We start from the raw sequence: 17,696 nt of genomic DNA on the forward strand, positions 1-17,696 counted from the left end.
AACAATGAGGAACAAAAATTAAGATGAGATCTAACAAGTGAGCAATATAAAATTTTCATTGAATTGATATCTGTGAAATTATGAGATGTTCTTTTAATGAAATCAAGCATTTTCATAGACTTTTGGGCAACAGTACTAATGTGGTGTTTAAAGCTGAGTGAAGAGTCTAATATGCCCAACGACCAGGTCTCTGATTTGTGTGCATGATTGCAATGCTTGATTGTTAATAGTATAGTCATGTGTTAGCAAATGGCGATTCCTACAGAAACGCATAACACTTACCAACATTTAATTCTATGCCATTAAGAGAGCACCATTGGGATCATTTGTTAATATCTGATTGTAGTCCAAGAGTATCATCATATCTTATTATTGTAAAGCACTTAAGGTCATCAGCAAAAATGAGAGCTTTTGTATGGGAAACATAAGTGGTAATATCAGGCGCTCCCAGGTGTGAACCTTGGGTAACACCTGAAGTCACAGGAAAAATGTTGGAATAATAGTGATTTACTCTAACCATTTGAGTTCTGTTTTTTAAATAACTACATAACCACCTAAATACCAGACCATCAATACTATAAGAATGTAATTTATGTAGTAGAAGTTAATGGTTCTTCTTATCAAATGCTTTGGAGAAGTCAGTGTACACTGAATCAACCTGAAAACCCTCCACCAGGGTTTCAGATAGGTAGTCAGTATAATTAAGTAGACTTAGCTCAGTAGATTTACTGTAAGAAAACCCAAACTGTGAGTTAGTAATAATACTAGAGCAGTCGTAAGTAAGAAATTCTGTTATAATGCTTTTAAATACTTTAGGGATACTTAGTGCTTAGAATAGTCGTCGGCTTACTGCCAAAACCAACCAACTCCATTTTTAAAAGTTTTGAGAAATCTACCTTTTAAACTTTAATTTGAAATGAAAAATCGTCTGAATTTAAATAATGATTTAATAATTGAAAAATATGACAAAAATATTTTTCAGTTATTAAATAATTTTTTTAAATTCAGTCGATTTTCAATTTTAAATTAAAGTTTAAAAGGTAGATTTCCCAAAACTTTTAAAATGGAGTTGGTTGGTTTTGGCAGTAAGCCGACGAGATATGGGGCGATAGTTCTTAATATCAGATTTAACACCTGATTTATAAATAGGAGTTACATAATATTGTTTCCAGAAGTCGGGGAATTCACCAGAATCGAGAGAGGCATTGAAAATATAATAAAGTATATAGCTGAATTCTTTTAGAATTTAGAAGAATAGGAGGAATCCTATCGGGTCCCGGTCCCTTATTAATATTCAGTTGTGACAATCTATCATATAGTTTTGATATCTGAATGTGGTAGGAAGATACGCTAAAGTTGAAGCGGACTTGGTTATGGTAATAATTTAGTCTTTGGTTAGTATACACAGATAAAAAATGATTAGCAAATAAATAGATAGATATAGATAGATAGATAGATATCTTTATTTCAAAATAGGTAACCTAATATACAAATTTAACTTAAATACATTTTTTTACATATAAAACGAATTAAAATACAATACAATGATTCACAATAAAAAAATTCAATAAAAAACATAATAAATGTAATAATAAATTAAAAAATAATAACAAATTATAATCAAAATTAATAACGAATTATAATCAAATTAACAAGTTCCCCAACCAATAAAAGTCAATAAAAACAAACAAAAATATTGTGCACGTTCACCGCCAATTCAAATACATACTACTTTAAATTTTTAAGGAAAACCTTTAATTTATCTTTAAAACTTTTAACTGTCCTACAGTCTTTTAATTCATTAGGCAATTCATTAAATTCTCTGAAACCTCTAAATATTAATGAATTCATTGAGCTGCTATAATTCATTTTAGAAAAGTATATGTTATTTTTATTTCGAGTATCGTGTATGTGTGTATTAGGAAAATTAATAAATTGCTGAAAATAATCGGGAGCTATATTGTTTTTAATTTTATAAACAAAAATCAATGCAAAATATTGAAACCTTTGATATACCGAAAACCAGTTCAATGTATTCAGCATTAAATTTATTGGTGTCCATCGACCCATTCTTAATATTATACGCATGCCACGATTTTGTAATTTTTGAAGTTGCCCCATTTTATTTAGGTTGAACAAATATAAGACTGATGCACAATAATCAAAATGTGGTTGGATTATTGAATTATATACAGTAAGCCTAGTTTCTAAAGATAAATTTTTTGCTATTCTTGTAAAAAATAATAATTTCTTGCTGATTTTTTTGTGTATATAAACAAAATGATCTTCCAATGAAAGAGTGTTATCAAGTTGAAATCCTAAGTATTTAATAGTTGTTGTTATTTCAATCTTTTCACCATTTATGGATAAATTAATGCTATTTATATTGATTTTGTTATACTTATATCTACTGGTTACAATTAGAGCTTTTGTCTTTGATACATTTAATTTTAACTTGTTTAATGTTAAATAATTATAAACAGCCTCTAGAATTGAATTCATTTTTGCCACTGCATTTTCCAAGCACACATCACTACAAGCTATTAACGTATCGTCAGCAAAAAGATTGACAAACTCACAATCCACAAACAGATCTATATCATTCAAGTAGAGAATAAAAAGTAATGGCCCCAGGACACTGCCCTGAGGTACACCTAGATCAATGTTAAGTTCATCTGACATACAATTATTGAATTTAACCTTCTGCTTGCGATTTGATAGATAATTATTCAGCCAGTCAAAAACTCCACCCCTAATGCCATACTGCCACAATTTTGCCAGTAAAATATTACGGTCTATGGTCTCAAACGCCCTCTTAAGGTCTAAGAATACAGATACTACATATTTGTTTTGATCCAATTCAGTTTTAAATTTACTAATTGTCAATTGAAGTGCCGAATCACAAGAGTGTTGCTTTCTGAAACCAGATTGATTACTTATCAAAATAGCATTTGTTTTAACATGTTCAATAATTTGATCATACACAACAAGCTCAATCAATTTTTCAATTGGGGGTAGTGTATTGATGGGTCTGAATTCTTCAGCTTTCACTGTATTATTGATTTTTTGAATTGGTACAATTGTACTAACTTTAAGTTGATTCGGAATTTTACCAGTAGACAGACAAGTATTTATTAAATTTAGTATAATATGCCCAATTGTTTCAAAAATGTCTTTGAGAATTTTAGCGTTTAATATATCATGAACTGAGCATTTACTGTCTAATTTATTAACATACATACATAATTCGTTTAAAGATACTAATTTAAATTTATTTATTGGTAGGTATAAGTTACTATTTTTATTACACCAGGTTTGCCTCAAATCCAAAGCTCCAACAATATTGTTGATACTTGAAACAAAGTAACTGTTGAACTGGTTAGCGATTTCTTTGCTATCTTGACATGTTGAATACATACCTGTTTCAAATTGAACATACTGAGGTGAACCCTTGGATTTAATGTTCACTAAATTTTTTAATGTTCTCCACATTTCTTTGGGGTTGTGTCTAAATCTATCTATTTTATTAAAATAATAAAGATTTTTTTTAGTTTTTAACAAATTAACAACTTCATTACGATATCTTTTAAAATTACTCCACAACTCCTGTTTAAACGGTTCAAGTGCTGTTTTAAAAGTTCTATAAGCATTATCACGTAATTTTATAAGAGAGTAAACTTCGTTATCAAACCAAGGTAGCTTTAAGTTAAACCGGCAGATTTGAATAGGTGCTGTTTTATTGATTTCAATCTCACAATTTAAAAATAACTCATTAAAAATCGAGTCAACATCAACAGAATTCAAATTCCAGTTATAATACATTAAATTAGTTTGAATTGTCAAAATATTACTCTGACTTAAATTTCTAAATTTCTTAACATTATAATGCTCTGTACTTTTAGTATTTCTTAGATTAACAGAAATAATGGAGTGGTCAGTTAATTTTGGAGTTTCATGAACATTTACTATGATATTATTAGTATTTGACAGGACATAATCTACCAGTGTTTTAGATACATTTGTCACTCTAGTAGGTTCTGTAACTAATTGGCAAATACCGTAGCTCAACATTTGATTATTTATTTTTTTGACATAAAAAGTTCTTGACAATTGATCTAAATTGAAATCGCCCACTAAAATGAAAGAGTGGTTCGTTGAAACAATAAAATCAAAAATATTATCCAGTTCTTCCATAAACCTAGCATCTGATGATGAAGGCGAATGATATATGTAACCTATGTACCAAGTTGATGTTAAAAAATTAACTTTTAAAATTACACACCAATAATTTTTGTCAAGGACATACTTTCTTACAACAGAACATCTATAGTCACTTTTAACATATACTAACACTCCACCAGTATACCTACTTGATGAATCACAACGAACACACATATAGTTTTCAATTCTTATTTCATTATCTTCTATGTCCTTGGTGGTCCTGGTCTCGCTTAATAAAATAACCTTCGGATTAAAACATAACAGACTTTCCCTAATTAGATCTAAATTTTGCAAAACACTTTGAGCATTTATATATATAACATCTGTATTAAGTTGTATATCAGGTGCAATTTTTAGTTTTTTTGATTATTTATATTATTTTTGTTGACAATCGTGGGTCTATTATTAATGTATTTAATAGTTTTACTATGGTCACCCGAATCGATCAGATTCTGTAGTTCATTTTGTACTTTTTTATAATACTCACGTTGCTGGTTGGTTTGATCTGCAAAGATCTTGATACCTGCTTCCTTAATCAGTTGTTTATTTTTCAGCACAGACATAACCTTTTCTTTAGATGGTAGTATAACTTTAATTGGTCTAGTTTTCATTGGTGTAAACTTACCAAGTCTAAAAACTTTAATGCTCTTTCTGTCTATATCAAAATTTTCCAATATCTTGTTTACCGTAGTCAAGTCTTCATTATTTCTGTCCTGTTGGGTCTTCATTTTGGACTCATTTACATTAAACACTACAATATTAGAAGCTCTCCTCTCTCTATCCATAATTTCACTGATTAAATCTTCCTTAAAACTCAATGACATTTCCCCACTTCTCTTGTAACCTTCAACACATTTTTTTACTTCTTGCAACTCGTTTTGTAAATCACCAATTTTTTGTAGTAATGTAGGAATTAATTTAACTCCGGCTTCACATTCTTCACAGTAATACTTCAATAATCTGGTTCCCTTAAGATCAATAACTTTTAATTCACTAGCAGTAAGATTCGAACAATCCCTGTGTGTAGCCCTCTGGCAGCTGTCACATGTTATATATGGTCTGCTATTTATAATTTTACAAACAACACACTCCATAATAATCGTCAAATTAAAAATTAAAGAATTAGGAAAGTAGTAGGCACGCCACTGGTAATTATTCCAAAACAGACGGAGCTTATCCTTAATTGATTTTTAATGGTAATTGCTTTTGAGCCAAAAAAACCAAAAAGAGAACTGCAAAACTGCACTAATTTTCACAAATTTCTTAGATTAGAACACTTCAACTTCAAAAACACAACTTTAGGCAGAAACTGCAGACCTTTCTCACCATGTAGGTATGACTTTCAACAATTAAATTGAAGGTTTTACCACTAAATTTTGATAAAAACAATCACAAGAAAATATATACGTTAATGTTGTTTATATGTTGTTAGTAATTGGATATATATCATTTCAACGAAAGGCAATAGAATCGTTTAGTTTCATTGTGTCAGGTATTATGTTGTTTTCTATTTTTGCTATTAACGAATTTCCAAAATGACTTAACGTTAAGTTTAATGGAGTTTTCAGTTTCATGAATATAATTAGTATAGCTATCCCTTGTTAAAAGTTTATATTGAGCTCTAAGCTGACTAAATTCTACATAGCTTTCTGATGATCTGGTAGCTTCAAACATTTTATGAGCAATTTCTTTGTTATTAATTAATTCTTTAAGATTAGGTGTAAACCAGCATGGAAATTTTTTAGAGCATACTTTTTTTAGTGGAACATACAGGTTAATAACATAATAAAAAGAGTCATACAATAGAAATCATTTCATTGAGTTGTTTATTATGTAAGAGATTTACCCAGTCAATAGACTCAAAACTTTGGCGATAGGCTGTGAAATTTGCACTGCGAAAGTTGTAGTAGTATTCCATAACTGATGTTGTGCTTTGTTCAACTACAAGTTGTAAAGTGGTTACTAGCGGAGGATGGTGAACATCTTGCTGGATTAGAAAATTGTGTGCTTTGTGAGTTCTTGTGGAGATAGAACGGAATCAAGAAGAACCCCTCTGTTGTTGAGCACAGTATTAGATTGGAAAATATTATGAATGGCAAATATATTTGAGACAACTTCAATAGCTTCAGCCTCCGCCAATGGGGAGGTCGGTTGACAGGTGGCTAATGAACAGAAATCTTCTATTTCCCATATAGCAGATGGAATATTATAGTCACCAAATAGATAAAATGTAAAATTAGGAAATTGTTCACTTGTGGTTAGTAGTAGTTCAGAATGAATTTCATATTTGTTAACTTCAGACCTGGGTGGAATATATACAGCCCCTAAAATGATGTTTTTATTTCGACTGAACAAAAAGTTGTTCGACTTCTGTTGTATGTTGGTATATGAATTTATTGACATTATCAAAATGGATTATGAATATCACCAAACGTTTTTGGTCAAAATTGACCATCCTCAATGTGAAACCTAGAAATAAGTAAACCACTTAATTTTAAAGCAAAGGATAAAATGTTGAGGGTAGAAGTATTTCAAAGTGTGGTTAATTACGTCCAGTGTAGAGTAATTAAACATATCTTCCTTTTAATTTTACTTATTCCCGTACGTTGTATTTGTCCAACGCCAACATTGTACATACCAGAATGATGTCACAGGCCAACAACAGTATGTAATATTCCACATGAACTACCCTATAGAAGTAACAGTTTTGATCAGGGCCGCTTTATCCATTAGGCAATATAGGCAGTTGCCTAGAGCGCCAAATTATGAGGGGCGGCACAAATACTGTACAAAAAAAGATTTTTCTCAAAAATGGTAGGTATAGTTCCCAACTGCCAGACAAGACAATTGGTTTCATTTTCTGTACCAATGCATAGAACAAATTATGCTCATTATTCGTTCTTATCTCGAAGCCAAAGAATTGCAAATCAATTTCAGGAACTAGACTTTTCCTCAAGCTTAAATAGATTCAAGGCTGTATTGTCAAATATCACTTGATGACGGTTATTATCAGTTATTATCAGATGTAGGTACCTACTTTTTATGTTTATTATTTATATTATTTGTCTGTGTACTTTAATGTTTAATTGTCTTGTAATTTTTAGCTTATAAATGTTTTATTTTGTTTTAAACCTTTAACATGTTAATTGTATTTTTTTAAATTATCGTACTTGTTTTAAAATTGTACCTACTTATTTTGTAAAATGGGTTCGCCCGTAAATAAATAAATAAATAAATAATAATATATGTTTGAAGGGCGGCTACAAGAGAATTGCCTAGGGCGCCAATTGACCTAAATGCGGCACTGGTTTTGATATACAGTGGAACCTCGATTATCTGTCTCTCCATTAACTGTCACCTCTGTTAACCGTCAGGGTCCATAAAGTCAATTTGCCACCAAAGACAATTCTCATTGTGGACAATGCGCATGCCCATCCTGAAGCCGGTATGCTGCGAAGTGATGATGGGAATATCACATGCTCTTTTCTGCCACCCAATACAACATCATTGATACAACCAATGGATCAATTGAATAACGCTGAAAAGAGCATGGATTAAATAAATATGGCCTGAATCAACTGAAGATGAAAATGTCCCCGTGACATCTGAGCGTGATGCAGTAACAAATGAAGTTAAGGTTGAATCAACTGTTTTGTTTTCGTTGTCTAAAAATAACATAAATGAGTCGTATAGTTCCAATATCCGCTAACTCCACTTTTTACATATTTTGAACTATCTATGTTTTTAGATAGTCTGTGCAATTTGTCAGATGTCATTATGTTTGTTTTGTGCCTAAAACCGTCAGATCCCGACTAAATTTGAAAATAACTTTGCGAATTCATTCCAAAACCCGCCAGCTTTTTTCATACTTACTTCCAAATCGCGTTAAATCCGTTTCGACCAATCACAACACTCTATTCTGAGAATTTCAATATGGTGTTACAGTACTCAACTGTGTAAATATTGTTGTCCGTAATTTGCTTTTAATAGTTAAAATAATGGAAGAAATAACGAAAAAAGTTGAAAAAGCATGTCCTAATAAATGACGAAAAAGAAAAAGTCAGCCGGATTTATGGAAAAAGAACAAATTGACGGAAAAAAGGCGAGTTAAAGTTTGGTTTCCTACTATGGCTTTAGGTACTATTAGGAAGGTGATACAGCATGTCCGTTGTATGACAATTCATAACAATAACATTAGTAACATTACTTTTCTATGATTTAGAATTATTTATTTACTTATTATACACTTGTAAGTTTCGAAAAGATTTTTTTATATAAAGGGAAAACCAACGTTGTAGTACAAGGAGAGGAAAATTACAGAAGTGAATTTAATGATACAAAACTGGTTACCAAAAAGGGTAAATCTGTATCAATTTTATCGCCTGTTGACTTACCAGTAGCAACTAACGTTAAAAAATAAAAAGTTAATGAGGTCTGCAAATTACTGCAGAAGCATTACGGAGAGAATTGGCGCGAATTATCCGACTTATCTATTACTACAACGCTCAACAGGCCTATCTTAACGGAACAGCAATAACTAACGAGAATAATGAAAATGAGGATATTTTTTGTGAAAATGTAGTTGAAAATGATCAATTTGTTTAAATTTATTTTTTTTTTAAGTATATTTTTGTATGTCTTAATTTTGTTATTAAAATGAAAATATTAGCCTCAGTAACCGACTTTTCCATTTGGACATCCTGTATATGATCAAAAGAATAATTCGTAACAAAAGTCGCTAGATCCACCTATAGTTATATCCAAAACCCGCTAACTCCACTGGTTTGTTTCAAAACCTGCTACATCCACTTTTTGATATTTAAATCAATTTTTATCTTTTGTTTTATTAACCAAATCACGTAAATCAAGGTTATCAACAAATTAGAATTATATTCCCTAATAGAAAAATTACAATTCATTTAGACAGGTACTCAGAAATAATAGATACAGTTTTTTGCTTTTACTGAAAATACGTTGCGTGTGGAGTTAGCGGATATGGGAATTATACGACTCAAATGAATGGTTAATTTGTGATGAGGACGGAAATAGCTATCGATTGCTGACAGATGATGAAATTGTTGAAATGGCAACAGAGGTGGATGAAACAGATTCAGAAGCTGACACAGACTTGGAATTTGATGGTGGCGATGTCGATGATGATATTGCAACTGACAACGATTTGCGTAAAGAAGCTAGAGAAGCTGCACCGTACATGAAACAATTCATAGAGTGGTATTCTCGACAAGAAGGAGCCAATACAGTAGATAAAGAAATATAGCCGTTTCGAAATGTGAAAAAACAGTAAATCAACAATAGTATTTTGTATTTTGACAACTGCACCCGATTTGGGCGTCGAAACGTTAATAAAAATCATTTTTTAATAATATTGTGGCTTATTTCCCATTATAAATATTTAAAATCAAACAAAGATTTCAAAATATTTTAAACCAAATTGATTCGGTTGTACGAACACAAATCCCGCTTATATTGTCAAACAAAACATACAAATATAAAATTGAGAGTTGTACTATGAATTTTTAATTTTTTTTTAAATTTCCTGTTAACCGTCTTTTCCATTATCCGTCATACCCTAGGTCCTGTGCCCTGACGGATAATCAAGGTTCCACTGTACCAGCATTTTAAGTAAAACGCTGCAAGTGTACATTAAAGTTACACTTGGTGGAGAGAATATTCAGCTTAGCTGGGTGTTATTATTGTAGGTGTGAAATTACATAAACAAGGGATAATTTCATAAAACAGGTGTTGTTTATGGAATTCCACAGCTCCAACAATAGCACTCCGCTGACCAGAATATTAATGAGTCTCTTAGATACCTGGTACTACTTTACCCACATCTTGTGCTTCCTTCTTCTTCTTCTTCCTTTTTTTTGGGTTTCGATTTTTTTTTAATCATTTACCCAGTACATGTTATTGGTTATGCGCGTCTTGCTCAAGGCAATGCACAACCAGGTGTCCTGTCAACTTCAGATCTATTTTTTTTTTTTTGGTCCTATGTGGTCCTTGTCCTTCTTCTTGTTTTTCTGTAGCTAGAGGGGGAAAAGTGTTACAACATTTAAGGTTAACTTAAGACTTTTCTCGTTTGGGGGTAGCTTCCAAACATTTTCACATAGGTTTAGGGCTGGCTACCTTCGGTTAGGATTAAGGATTTTAAGGATACAAATATAATTTTTGACATTTTAGGAGATTCCCTGTATTTTCTGAAGTATTTATTTATTGTTATTGTTATTATTATTATTTTTTCAAAATTCTATAGATCTACTTGAAAAAATTTGATAAATTTATTGATTATCTTAATAACTTTATTCGAGGGTTTATATAAAATGCTCTGTAAAGATATTGGACTGTCTGTTCCAGCTTTTATTAGTTCTAGATACAAATCCATATCTTTATGTTTATTTATGGGGCACTCAAAGATGATGTGTACCAATGTTCCCATAGTACCGCATTCGCATATCGGTGTTTCCGTTTTGCCTATTTTGTGGAGATAACAAGGAGTTTTGCAATGTCCACTTCGTAAACGATTAAGGTTAGTAATATTGTTCCTACCCAAATATCCACATTTGTTATACCAAGGTTTTATAGGGAAACTATCCTGCAGTCCATAATAGTCCGGATATTTACCTTTAATTTGGGAATACCAGTTATTGTAAAATTGAGTCAAGATGTTCTTTTTTGTAACACAAAAGATATCTGTGCTGATGTTTTTTACATCATATGGTACTCTTAATTCTCTCCCAATATTGGCCAAGCTATCTGCCACCTCGTTGCCTTTAATCCCCTGATGTCCCGGTACCCATTCTAATCCTATTGAAAATCCCATATTATTTGCATCTACCAGTAGTTTTTTGGTCATTATAGTTACATAATCCATTTGGTCCCATTTGTGACTAGATATTTTGGATAAGGCACTTTTTGAATCTACAAAGATCACTGCTTTCATGATTTCCTTTTCAATACATACCGACATGGCTTTGTATACCGCTATTATTTCAGTTGTGCAGATTTGTGTGTAGTTATGGAGTCGTGACGAATATTTATAATTGATGCTTGGGATGTAAATTCCAAATCCCGATTGATTTGTTTGTGGGTCTATTGATCCATCTGTATATACGTGGGTATGATTATTATATATTCCACCATATTTAGCTATGAACCTTTCGTTCGATTCAATTTCATATTTTTCAAATTCTAGACTTTTAATTGTAATGGGGTATAGAAGAGTTTTTCTTTCTACCTCATATATAGGATTGATTTTATATCTAATTATGTTTTTTGTTTTTTTGAGTATATTTGTATATGCTAGTGAGTAATCAGGTATGACCTTGTTCCTCCAGAATCTATTGTTTGCATTTATTGCTTCGTTTAGCTTATTTAGACTCTTTACTATGATATTGTTTTTTTCCGGCATTTGTTTGAGTATATATTTATGTGCTAGTATCTCCCTTCTAACTTGTAACGTTGTTACTGAACATTCTGCTTGCAATATTAAGATGGGTGTAGAACGTAGACAACCCGTTACGATTCTCAAGGCAACATTCTGTACTTGTTCCAACCTCATCATCAAACTTTTACTGCAGGGGTTTAAAAGATTGGCTGCGTAATCTAAATGAGATCTAACTATTCCTTTGTATAAACTCAAAAGAATGTTCGGGTCAGCTCCCCATTTTGTACCACAAATTGCTCTCATGACATTTATTCCTTTGTTTGCTTTAGTTATCATGTCGTTAATTTGAATTGTCATATTCAAATTGCACTGTAAATGAAATCCCAGATACTTTATTTCATTTTTCCATGGAATTTCCATATTTTGATATATCAAATGTGGGAAGTTATAAGCCTGACTTCTTTTTCTAAATATTATTGCTTTTGATTTGTGTGCTGAAATTTTAAAGTTGTGTTTCTCAAACCACTCCTGTAAATTTATTATATGGGTATTTAAGGAATTAATTAGCTTGTATATATCAGATCCTTGCACCAGAATTACAAAATCATCTGCATATTGAAAACACTCCATCTCATGGTTTATTAAATCATGTAGGGATCTAGTATAGAGATTAAATAATATTGGACTGAGTGGAGACCCTTGAGGCAATCCAGTGGATGCTTGCATTGGGCCTAATATATTATTTGATTTGTCTTTAACGTAGATATTTCTGTTGAGCAAAAATTGCAAGATCAAGTTTGCATAAGTTATTGGGATGTCATACTTTAATAAGTATTTATATAGCAAATATATATTGACTGTATCATATGCCCTACTGATATCCAAAAAAATTCCAATTGTATTTAAATTTTTACTAAATCCAGTTCTAATATAATTAATTGTTAAAGCTAAGTTATCGTTGCACCCTTTGTTTCTTCTGAAACCTAACTGCTTAGGGCTTAGTATCGATTTTTTTTCCGTTATTTGTTCTATTCTTAATTTAATTATATTTTGCAAAATTTTGCCTACACATGACTCTAGAGCTATGTTTCTATAATTATCCTCACATAAAGGGTCTCTATTGGGTTTTAAAAAGGGAATGACAAGGGTGTTTTTCCATTCTTGTGGAAAACCTGTGTTTCTTTTAACTATTTGATTAAATATTTTTGACAATGTATCTAGCGCCACCAGGGGAAGTCTGTTTATCATGCTATATGTTACAAGATCTAAGCCAGTAGCCTTATCCTTTTTATTTATGACACTTATTATTTCTTGCCTTGAAATGTCCTCCACATCCTCGTTAGTTAGGGTAACCATGAACTCAGGATCTGTTATGTCAATTGCCAAATTATTTAATATGTTCTGAGCTATGTTTTTGTTGGGAAGTTTAGCAGGGATTACAGCATTTTGATATGTGGAGAATAGCTTAACTGTTCGCCATATTTCAGATAGAGGAGTGTCCCTTGTCAATCCATTGCAAAAGCTTTTGAAGCTATTTCTTTTTTTTGTTTTAAATATTTTTTTACTGTATGCAAATATTTTTTTGATTTCAATATAATTTTCATTGCTTGCTTCTTCCTTATATTTTTTAATTTTTTCTTTTCTTGTTTTTATTAAATTAGAGCATTCCTTATCCCACCAGGGAGGGCTTTTCTTTTTTCTTATAGATTTTTCTGTTTTCAAGAGAGGTATTTCCTCATCACTCACCATTTCCATAATTTGTGTAAATGAATTATAGTCTTCACACCCATTCTTCATCAAGTCTTCCATTTTTGAAGCATAATTCTCCCAATTGACATTCTTTGTATTTCTTTTATGACTTTTTTGTGTTACTATATTTTCATTTACAATTGCGATTTTGCAAGAAGTTGGAAAATGATCACTGCCTCCAGAATCCTCTAACACATCCCATTGGCATATATTTGCAATTTCCGAGGAAATTAGTGTTAGGTCTACCGCTGAGGCATTCTGTCCAGGTAGGGTAATCCGCGTGGGTCTCCCATCATTGCAGCAAACTAGATCCAAATCCTCTAAGGATTCAGCAATTATTCTTCCATTAACATTAACAGACACTTGACTTCCCCAAAGTGCATTATGTGCATTCATATCCCCCATTAAAATTTTATTTCCCCTGATTTTATTTATGCGTCCAACCCAACTATTTAAATTTATTTTTGCCCTAGGATGGATATAAATGTTAATAACTGTAATGTCCCAATCTATTATTTTTATTGCTAAAATTTGAATTTTACTAACATTATTATTATACCTATATACTATTTTGTGATCCAGACTATTATGAACCACAGTAGCTAGGCCACCATAACCATCCCCTCGATCCAACCTATGTATTTCATATCCTCTTAGATAGAAGTGATGATTATTTTTTAGCCAAGTTTCATTTAATAGAATTAATTTGGGTCTATGTTCGCTTATGAAATATTTCAGACTGTTATAGTTACTGCTTAAACTTTTTATGTTCCATTGGATAATAAGTGGATTCTTGATATCCATCTAAATCTAGCAACTTTTGGTTCGATGAGCTTTCATGTATAAATAGCTGGTTCAAGTAATTGATTATATGTTCCTTATGTTTCCAATCTAGTTTTTTTAATATCGCATTCAGTGTTTTTTCTGTGTCCCTCTCTAGTTGCTCTGTACGGGAACATCCAGGAGTCTCATTGTTTACTGCACGAGCTCTCTCTTCGCTTCTCCCATTTGGAGATAATAAATATTGATTGTGTACTTCTTTATTGTATGTCTTATTTGTTTCATTAGCCTTTCTTTTATTTTTGTTTGAGTTATTCTCCATTTTTCTACTAAACAGGTGTTCAGGGTTACTCTTTACATTTTCTATCCATCGCATATTGATGGGAATTGTCTCTAAATTATTTATTTGAGTTTTATGTAATGTTGGGAATTCCTCCTGGCTCATTCTGAATATATTATTCTCTTGCGATTTTCTAGTAGAAACATAAGGAAATCTCTCGCATGCCTCGTAGTATGAAAGATTGTCCAGAGACATGACAGCCTTAATATTCCGCTGTCTCACATACTCTGGACACTCCTCATAGGTACTTATATGAAAGCTGCTATTACAATGTAAACATTTCATCGAACAATCCCCTTCATGTATTTTTTCCGCGCAGTTTTTGCATTTTTCTCCCCCTCTACAAAGATTTTTTGTGTGTCCAAAAAGAAAACACCGATAACATTGAACCACTGGTATCATGTATGGTTTTACCCTAAAAGGGATCCCATATATATTCACTTCCTTCGGGATTACTTTTCCCGAAAAGGTAAATGCGACCGTTTCTGTATCAATATATTTCTCCGTGTCATATTTAGACTTCCGTTTAAATCGTCTTATTTCTAGTACTTTAATGTTGGCCGAAGCCAATCCCGAAAATTTGATTAGATCTGCATCCGATATACTAGTATCTACATTATTAACGACTCCCCTACATGTTACGTTATTTGCCGGAATAAACAATTCATATCCATCATTTCTGACCACGTCATTTAAAACAAATTTATTAGCATCCTCCCATTTCTTGAAAGCAACGCTAATTCGGTTTTTTCCTTTTTTGCTAAGTTTAAGTACATTCTCGATTTTTTTGTCATTTATGTATTTTGCTAATTTCAAAAAACTATAATTACCGACGTTATCGCCTTTTGACTCCATAAATACCTCAAAGGGACCGGTATCAGTGTACTGATAATAGAAATGTTTTTTTCCTTTTTTTATTTCATTGTTATTATTAGTGATTGAATTAGCATTGCTATCAAGTAATGGTGTATTCTTTAAACTACTATTATTTTCAGTGTTTTCTATATTATCTAACATCTCCTCATCACCGGGGGGGTTAGCCCCCCCGGTAGTATCCCCCATAATTAACCGTGTAATGCAAAGCTGTCTCTTTTTTACCTAACTAGATAATGTATAATTTATTTTATTCAAAGAAAGTACAGGAAATTTAGGAATTCAACAGATAGGAAATTTGTTAGTTACCTCTATTATGTAGTTCCTATTTTGTTTTTGTCGCCTGCGTTTTTTTTTGAATTATCACTTCCACACTGAACTGTCACACAACCGAACGTTACGAAAGCTCATACAGAAGTCTTCCACATCTTGTGCTGTTTAATTAATTCATTGTGTGGCTTTGTGAAAGTTTGTTTACAGTTAATAAAAAATATTAATAGACAAGCACTAGACTAACTAAAAAATACTAACATACCTGAAATTCGTCTCCTTAAACTACTGGAATTATTCACTAAAGGTTCATTATTGGTGGAACCTTCAGCTGGTGCTATCATTTTTGTTTTAAAAAAGCAACAGTTTATTTACAATTTATGAATTCTATATCATATCTGAATGACACACTTCGTGTTTGAGGATATTTGATATACTATAATCTTTATGTGTACATAATAATTATTGATAAATGAGTCATAAAAAGTGTTTTTAAGTAAAAAAAGATAATTTACAAAGAATGTTTACTATAATAATGACATTTACTAAAATCTGTCAAGTCAAAATTAAAAAAATATAACCAAATAACCCTCTGTATCTAAAATGAAGATAGCTGTAAAACATTCTCGCCAGTGGCGTAGTTAAAGATTTCATTTTCGACAGTTCCAATTTGTAAATCTAAGGAAACTTAATTAACAGGTATGTTAAAGCAACTAATATTGTTGTCAATTTTTCGAAAATAGTTATTTATAATTACGTATTTTTTATGGGAAATAAGCCACAATTTTACTAAAAAATGAATTTATTAACGTTTCGAAGCCCAAATCGGGTTTCGTTGTCAAAATACAAAATACTATTTTGTAGTATTTTGTATTTTGACAACGAAACCCGATTTGGGCTTCGAAACGTTAATAAATTCATTTTTTAGTAAAATTGTGGCTTATTTCCCATAAAAAATACGTAATTATAAAAATGCCACAAGGAAATAGCTTCAGAATAGTTATTTATGTACCAAGTCAGTAAAGTGACTCTTTATGGAACGAGTCTGATATTATGAGCAGAGCGAGCATAGCGAGCGAGGCGAATAACAGACGAGTTCGATAAAGAATCTTTACTGACGTGGTGCATACAAAATTTTATCGCCAACAATTTGATATTGGGTTTAACACTTACTTACAATTTACAATTTAAAAAGTTTTGAAATTTTAGACGTCATAATAATTTCATGACAGTGATGACAGATAACTTTTGCAAGATGGCCGCTTTCGATTTTTAATCGATAGTTATCAATATTGAATATTTACTAAATCAGTAAAGTTTTAATTGATTTTATATAAATATAATTGTAACAAGAATTATACTTGGCAACCCTGCCGACCTAGTGACGTAGGTTCTCCCGACGGCTGACAGCTGAGATGGCGGAGACTGCTTCAAGAGTGCCTGATTGTACTCCAAGCCATTGAACTATTATTAGTTTTAATAATGTAATTTGTTTATATTTCTTTCGGTGATTATACCGCTCACAGTAAAGTTTGTGCTTATTATTATTCATCCCCGATGTGTAAAGGTGCTACCCATTATTTACAGCTGAAGTTCGAGTACGAGCAAAACCCCCTATAATATATCCTAACTCTCACACCCTAAACCCTCATCCCCTTATATTGGCGTCCCAACTTTGTGGCTAGGAATTATAGACATTGTTTCGTAAGTGTTAAAGTGCTTTTTAATACCAGAATTTCGCTGTAAGTAGTATTTTAAAATCAATAACCCTACTTTTTCATATCGTGGCGTGGCATGTATTTTGCGCCGATTTTCATGTTTCACCGGTATATATCGATTTTGCATGCACGATCTGAGTACGGGGAATCGATTTCGTATTTCGATTATTCGAATTGATGTTCGCTTACTTGTCGTTCTGCGCGGTGTTGCCTATGTCTAACACTGTTTCGTAGCTCTTCAAATTTTTTCAACATTTTGTTGCCAAATTTAAAATTTTACCGAATTTGCTCGGATTTTAAATTAAAATATAATTATATAACTTTATTGCATATAATTGTA

At 31.7% G+C, this 17,696-nt stretch overlaps 1 protein-coding gene and 1 long non-coding RNA gene across 3 annotated transcripts in view; both read right to left on the reverse strand.

Annotated features, from left to right (window-relative positions):
- The window catches only part of LOC114335832 (solute carrier family 12 member 9), a 144,995-nt gene extending 128,835 nt beyond the window's left edge, over nucleotides 1-16,160 (reverse strand). For both annotated transcript variants that reach the window (XR_007697890.1, XM_050650106.1), the window contains exon 1: nucleotides 15,904-16,160. Coding sequence is in view for 1 of the 2 variants with exons in the window: in XM_050650106.1 (XP_050506063.1) it covers nucleotides 15,904-15,982 (79 nt within the window). In the remaining variant the exon portion in view is untranslated. The remainder of the gene's footprint in view (nucleotides 1-15,903) is intronic.
- LOC126884894 (uncharacterized) lies at nucleotides 10,150-15,796 on the reverse strand. The gene is made up of 2 exons (XR_007698185.1): nucleotides 15,678-15,796; nucleotides 10,150-10,268 (listed from the first exon to the last, which is right to left on the reverse strand). It is a non-coding gene; the product is annotated as an uncharacterized LOC126884894 (long non-coding RNA).
- Nucleotides 16,161-17,696: the final 1,536 nt, after the last annotated feature.

This window comes from Diabrotica virgifera, chromosome 1, assembly GCF_917563875.1.
Source record: "Diabrotica virgifera virgifera chromosome 1, PGI_DIABVI_V3a".
Classification (NCBI taxonomy): domain Eukaryota; kingdom Metazoa; phylum Arthropoda; class Insecta; order Coleoptera; family Chrysomelidae; genus Diabrotica; species Diabrotica virgifera.